The sequence below is a fragment of the Coregonus clupeaformis genome, unplaced genomic scaffold (genome assembly GCF_020615455.1).
Source record: "Coregonus clupeaformis isolate EN_2021a unplaced genomic scaffold, ASM2061545v1 scaf1797, whole genome shotgun sequence".
Taxonomy (NCBI): Eukaryota; Metazoa; Chordata; class Actinopteri; order Salmoniformes; family Salmonidae; genus Coregonus; species Coregonus clupeaformis.
The window spans coordinates 75,001-82,500 of NW_025535251.1; the positions used below are offsets into that span (position 1 = coordinate 75,001).

Consider the following 7,500-nt stretch of genomic DNA (forward strand, 5'->3'; position numbering starts at 1 on the left):
ACACACACAACCCTGCATCTCAACAGGTATCACACACACACACACACAACCCTGCATCTCAACAGGTAACACACACACAACCCTGCATCTCAACAGGTAACACACACACAACCCTGCATCTCAACAGGAAACACACACACAACCCTGCATCTCAACAGGAAACACACACACAACCCTGCATCTCAACAGGAAACGCACACACAACCCTGCATCTCAACAGGTAACACACACACACACAACCCTGCATCTCAACAGGTAACACACACACACACACACAACCCTGCATCTCAACAGGAAACACACACACACCCTGCATCTCAACAGGTAACACACACACAACCCTGCATCTCAACAGGTAAGACACACAATCCTGCATCTCAACAGGTAAGACACACACCTGCATCTCAACAGGTAAGACACACACCTGCATCTCAACAGGTAAGACACACAACACCTGCATCTCAACAGGTAAGACACACACACCTCCATAGCCTCCCGGGGAAGGACTGCCCGCTCCATGATCTCGCCATCACGGCTGACAACTCCGTTGTGTCCTCCTCCCAGAGTGCAAAGAGCCTTGGCGTGACCCTGGACAACACCTTGTCTTCTCCGCTAACATCAAAGCGGTGACCCGATCCTGCAGGTTCATGCTCTACAACATTCGCAGAGTACGACCCTATCTTACACAGAAAGCGGCACAAGTCCTAATCCAGGCACTTGTCATCTCCCATCTGGATTACTGCAACTCGCTGTTGGCTGGGCTCCCTGCCTGTGCCATTAAACCCCTACAACTTATCCAGAACGCTGCAGCCCGTCTGGTGTTCAACCTTCCCAAGTTCTCTCATGTCATCCCGCTCTTCCGCACACTCCACTGGCTTCCAGTTGAGGCTCACATCTACTACAAGACCATGGTGCTTGCCTACGGAGCTGTGAGGGGAATGGCACCTCCTTACCTTCAGGCTCTGATCAGACCCTACACCCAAACGAGGGCACTACATTCATCCACCTCTGGCCTGCTAGCCCCCCTACCTCTACGGAAGCACAGTTCCCGCTCAGCCCAGTCAAAGCTATTCGCTGCTCTGGCACCCCAATGGTGGAACAAGCCCCCCCACGATGCCAGGACAGCGGAGTCACTGACCACCTTCCGGAGACACTTGAAACCCTACCTCTTTAAGGAATACTTGGAATAGTATAAAAGTAATCTTTCCTGAGTTACCTGTATTAATGGCACCTCACCTTCCACAACCTAAACAAACTCCAAACTCCACTATGGCCAGAGGTGTCAAAGACACCGAATTTATAGGGGAGAATAAAAAAAAAAAGGAAGAAACAAGACCACTGATAATCTCCCTCGAGCTGGGGCTCCACGCAAGATCTCACCCTGTGGGGTAAAAATATAGGGGACAAAAGAACCACACGGGGACAGTGTGACTGCGAGAGCTGGGACCAAAGTAACAAAGACATCAGTAACACACTACGCCGCCAGGGACTCAAATCCTGCAGTGCCAGACGTGTCCCCCTGCTTAAGCCAGTACATGTCCAGGCCCGTCTGAAGTTTGCTAGAGTGCATTTGGATGATCCAGAAGAGGATTGGGAGAATGTCATATGGTCAGATGAAACCAAAATATAACTTTTTGGTAAAAACTCAACTCGTCGTGTTTGGAGGACAAAGAATGCTGAGTTGCATCCAAAGAACACCATACCTACTGTGAAGCATGGGGGTGGAAACATCATGCTTTGGGGCTGTTTTTCTGCAAAGGGACCAGGACGACTGATCCATGTAAAGGAAAGAATGAATGGGGCCATGTATCGTGAGATTTCGAGTGAAAACCTCCTTCCATCAGCAAGGGCATTGAAGATGAAACGTGGCTGGGTCTTTCAGCATGACAATGATCCCAAACACACCGCCCGGGCAACGAAGGAGTGGCTTCGTAAGAAGCATTTCAAGGTCCTGGAGTGGCCTAGCCAGTCTTCAGATCTCAACCCCATAGAAAATCTTTGGAGGGAGTTGAAAGTCCGTGTTGCCCAGCGACAGCCCCAAAACATCACTGCTCTAGAAGAGATCTGCATGGAGGAATGGGCCAAAATACCAGCAACAGAGTGTGAAAACCTTGTGAAGACTTACAGAAAACGTTTGACCTGTGTCATTGCCAACAAAGGGTATATAACAAAGTATTGAGAAACTTTTGTTATTGACCAAATACTTATTTTCCACCATAATTTGCAAATAAATTCATTAAAAATCCTACAATGTGATTTTCTGGATTTTTTTTCTCATGTTGTCTGTCATAGTTGACGTGTACCTATGATGAAAATTACAGGCCTCTCTCATCTTTTTAAGTGGGAGAACTTGCACAATTGGTGGCTGACTAAATACTTTTTTCCCCCACTGTAAATGTAAATGTAATAGCTGAGTAAAGACAGTAAAGACTAATGGCTAAAAGCAGCAGTGCTGATTCAACAGGACACAAACAGAAAGCGATGGGTGATATTCTGGTCAGAGGCCATATAACAGCCACTCGCTGTTTTAACCGTTTGATGTCATGGTGTGTTTTGAGGTGAATGGGTAGGCCTAGGTGTTTTGGGTGTAGAATAGAATGAAGTTGTCTCTATTGGTCAATTTTGTCTAAGTGCTCTCCTCCCTCCCTCCCTCCCTCCCTCCCTCCCTCCCTCCCTCCCTCCCTCCCTCCCTCCCTCCCTCCCTCCCTCCCTCCCTCCCTCCCTCCCTCTCCTCCCCCCTCTCTCTCACCCTCCCTCCCTCCCTCTCTTCCCCCCTCCCTCCCTCCCTCTCCCTCCCCCCTCCCTCCCTCCCTCCCTCCCTCCCTCTCCTCCCCCCTCCCTCCCTCTCCTCCCCCCTCTCTCGCCCTCCCTCCCTCCCTCTCTTCCCCCTCCCTCCCTCCCTCGCTCTCCTCCCCCCCTCCCCCCCTCTCCTCCCCCTCTCTCTCTCCCTCCCTCCCTCCCTCTCCTCCCGCCTCTCTCCCAGTATCCGGTGGAGTACCCAGATAAGTTCCTGAAGTTCGGTATGACCCCGTCACGAGGCGTGTTATTCTACGGACCCCCAGGTCAGAACAAACACACACACACACACACACATACAGTACACACACACACACAGTATACACACACACACACACACACACACACACACACACACACACACACACACACACACACACACACACACACACACACCTGCTCTCTCTCTCTCTTCCCAGGCTGTGGAAAGACTCTGCTAGCCAAGGCGATTGCTAACGAGTGCCAGGCCAACTTCATCTCCATCAAGGGACCTGAGCTTCTCACCATGTGGTTCGGCGAGTCAGAGGCTAACGTCAGGGATGTCTTCGACAAGGTACCACATAGCAGTGACATAACCTGACACAGCAGTGACATAGCTATGTGATTTGGAAAGTCAGAAACCAACGTCAGGGACATCATTAACGATGTAGACGTAGCTTGACATAGCCTGACACACAAGTGACATAACCTGACATAGCAGTGACATAGACCTTCTAGAAGAAATACATTTCTGACCCCTGACCTCTGACCTCTAACCTCTGACCTCAGGCCAGACAGACGGCCTCCTGCATCCTGTTCTTTCCTAACCTCCTAACCCCTGACCTCTGACCTCTAACCCCAGGCCAGACAGGCGGCCCCCTGCATCCTGTTTTTTGACGAGCTGGACTCCATCGCCAAGTCCAGAGGGGGTGGAGCCGGGGACGCAGGGGGCGCGGCCGACAGGGTCATCAACCAGATCCTCACGGAGATGGACGGAATGTCCAACAAGAAGAACGTGTTTATTATAGGAGCTACCAACAGGTAGAGGGGGGGGGTCTTTATTATAGGAGCTACCAACAGGTAGAGGGGGGTCTTTATTATAGGAGCTACCAACAGGTAGGGGGGGTCTTTATTATAGGAGCTACCAACAGGTAGAGGGGGGGTCTTTATTATAGGAGCTACCAACAGGTAGAGGGGGGGTCTTTATTATAGGAGCTACCAACAGGTAGAGGGGGGGCTTTATTATAGGAGCTACCAACAGGTAGAGGGGGGGTCTTTATTATAGGAGCTACCAACAGGTAGAGGGGGGGTCTTTATTATAGGAGCTACCAACAGGTAGAGGGGGGGTCTTTATTATAGGAGCTACCAACAGGTAGAGGGGGGGTCTTTATTATAGGAGCTACCAACAGGTAGAGGGGGGGTCTTTATTATAGGAGCTACCAACAGGTAGAGGGGGGGTCTTTATTATAGGAGCTACCAACAGGTAGAGGGAAGGGTCTTTATTATAGGAGCTACCAACAGGTAGAGGGGGGGTCTTTATTATAGGAGCTACCAACAAGTAGAGGGGGGGTCTTTATTATAGGAGCTACCAACAGGTAGAGGGGGGGGTCTTTATTATAGGAGCTACCAACAGGTAGAGGGGGGTCTTTATTATAGGAGCTACCAACAGGTAGAGGGGGGGGTCTTTATTATAGGAGCTACCAACAGGTAGAGGGGGGGTCTTTATTATAGGAGCTACCAACAGGTAGAGGGGGGGTTATTATAGGAGCTACCAACAGGTAGAGGGGGGGCTTTATTATAGGAGCTACCAAAAGGTAGAGGGGGTCTTTATTATAGGAGCTACCAACAGGTAGAGGGGGGGTCTTTATTATAGGAGCTACCAACAGGTAGAGGGGGGTTCTTTATTATAGGAGCTACCAACAGGTAGAGGGGGGTCTTTATTATAGGAGCTACCAACAGGTAGAGGGGGGGTTATTATAGGAGCTACCAACAGGTAGAGGGGGGTCTTTATTATAGGAGCTACCAACAGGTAGAGGGGGGGGTCTTTATTATAGGAGCTACCAACAGGTAGAGGGGGGGGTCTTTATTATAGGAGTGGGGGGAGTGTGTGTGTGGAGGTCTCCTCAATCTTCATTTTCACTCACTCCCTTCCACCTTACATTTACATTTACATTTTAGTCATTTAGCAGACGACTTATATGAGCAATTAGGGTTAAGTGCCTTGCTTAAGGGCACATCGGCAGATTTTTCACCTAGTCGGACCTTCATCCATCTTCCCCCTCCTCCCCCTCTACCCCCCCTCCTCCCCTTTCTCTCTCTTTCCCCCTCCCTCCCTCCCTCTTTAATCCCTCCTCCCCCTCCCCCTCCAGACCTGATATAATAGACTCAGCTATCCTACGTCCAGGGAGGCTGGATCAGCTCATCTACATCCCTCTACCAGACACAGCCTCCCGTACCGCCATCCTCAACGCTAACCTACGCAAGTCCCCCATCGCCAGAGTCAGTATACACATAGACATAGACACACACAGACATAGACACGATGACGATGATGATGATGATTATGATGATGGTGAACATATTTCTGTCTCTCTCCCCTCTTCCTCTCTCTCCCCCCTCTCCTCTCACAATGACACACACACACCAGGATGTAGACCTGGCCTACCTGTCTGGTATCACCCAGGGTTTCAGTGGGGCAGACCTGACAGAGATCTGCCAGAGGGCCTGTAAGCTGGCCATCAGAGAGGCCATAGAGGCTGAGATCAAAGCAGAGCGCCAGAGACAGACCCACCCAGGCACCGCCATGGTGAGACGAACGGACTGACAGACAGACAGACAGACAGACAGGCAGAGACAGACAGAGGGACAGATCGAAAGACAGACAGACAGAGAGGCAGAGACAGACAGAGGACAGACAGACAGACAGACAGACAGACAGACAGACAGAGACAGACAGAGGGACAGACCGAAAGACAGACAGACAGAGGCAGAGACAGACAGAGTGACAGACAGACAGACACAGACAGACAGACAGACAAATACACAGACAGACAGAGACAGACAGACAGACAGACAGACAGACAGAGACAGACAGACATATACACAGACAGACAGACAGAGACAGACAGACAGACAGACAGACAGACAGACAGACAGACAGACTGACTGACAGGCAGAGACAGACAGAGGGACAGACCGATAGACATACAGACAAAGACAGAAACAGAGAGGCAGAGACAGAGGGACAGAGACAGACAGACAGCGCCCCCCGCTGTTACACAACCAACACCGCAGCTCACATACAGTACATCACACATTGTCTACCTCACACATTTAACCTTGTATACACCAAGCAAACAAACACCCAACCAATACACACACACACACACACACACAACCTCTCTCTCTCTCTCTCTCTCTCTCTCTCTCTCTCTCTCTCCCCCTCCCCCTCTCCCCTCTCTCTCCAGGATGAGGACAGTGACCCTGTTCCAGAGATCAGGAAGGATCACTTTGAAGAAGCCATGAGGTTCGCTCGGCGCTCCGTCAGCGACAACGATATCAGGAAGTATGAGATGTTCGCCCAGACACTACAGCAGAGCAGAGGCTTTGGGAACTTCAGGTATGTACTGGGCTGGCACACACATACACACACATACACACACACACACACACACACACACACACACACATACACTTCTCATACACTGACTTCTCTCTCTCCTCAGGTTCCCCTCTGGCTCTCAGTCCGGGGGTCAAGGGTCGGGGTCAGGGTCAGGGGGGCAGTTCAGAGAAGAGGTAGAGGACGACCTCTACCAGTGAGAAGGAAGACTTGTTACCTGGAGGCTAAGCTACCTTGTGACTAACACCTCTACCACACCTGCCTGCATATGATGTGGAACTCTGGATCAATTAGATTGTTGTGGGAATCCAATATGGACAGAATAACTGAGAAGTAAAAATCTAAGAGCTAAAATAAAGATGACAAGTTGAACTTTCCAACAGTAGTCTATGTAACCTTTTATCAGCACATAACGTTTGTGTTTCTCAGCTTATCGGTGTAGTCTTAAATGTTTCTCATAATAACTGCTGCATCATAATAACTGCTGCATCATAATAACTGCTAGCATCATAATAACTGCTAGCATCATAATAACTGCTGCATCATAATAACTGCTAGCATCATAATAACTGCTGCATCATAATAACTGCTAGCATCATAATAACTGCTGCATCATAATAACTGCTAGCATCATAATAACTGCTGCATCATAATAACTGCTGCATCATAATAACTGCTAGCATCATAATAACTGCTGCATCATAATAACTGCTAGCATCATAATAACTGCTGCATCATAATAACTGCTAGCATCATAATAACTGCTGCATCATAATAACTGCTAGCATCATAATAACTGCTGCACCATAATAACAGCTGCATCATAATAACTGCTGTATCATAATAACTGCTGCATCATAATAACTGCTAGCAACATAATAACTGCTGCATCATAATAACTGCTAGCATCATAATAACTGCTAGCATCATAATAACTGCTGCATCATAATAACTGCTAGCATCATAATAACTGCTGCATCATAATAACTGCTAGCATCATAATAACTGCTGCATCATAATAACTGCTGCATCATAATAACTGCTGCATCATAATAACTGCTGCATCATAATAACTGCTAGCATCATAATAACTGCTAGCATCATAA

The 7,500-nt window shown here is 48.9% G+C and overlaps 1 protein-coding gene across 2 annotated transcripts in view; it reads left to right on the forward strand.

Annotated features, from left to right (window-relative positions):
• Window positions 1-6,771, forward strand: part of zgc:136908 (Transitional endoplasmic reticulum ATPase) — a 14,651-nt gene extending 7,880 nt beyond the window's left edge. For both annotated transcript variants that reach the window (XM_045218772.1, XM_045218773.1), the window contains 7 exons: window positions 2,984-3,062; window positions 3,216-3,349; window positions 3,638-3,816; window positions 5,145-5,274; window positions 5,423-5,581; window positions 6,243-6,394; window positions 6,501-6,771. In XM_045218772.1, the coding sequence (XP_045074707.1) occupies window positions 2,984-3,062; window positions 3,216-3,349; window positions 3,638-3,816; window positions 5,145-5,274; window positions 5,423-5,581; window positions 6,243-6,394; window positions 6,501-6,594 (927 nt within the window). In that variant the 3' untranslated portion in view covers window positions 6,595-6,771. The remainder of the gene's footprint in view (window positions 1-2,983; window positions 3,063-3,215; window positions 3,350-3,637; window positions 3,817-5,144; window positions 5,275-5,422; window positions 5,582-6,242; window positions 6,395-6,500) is intronic.
• Window positions 6,772-7,500: the final 729 nt, after the last annotated feature.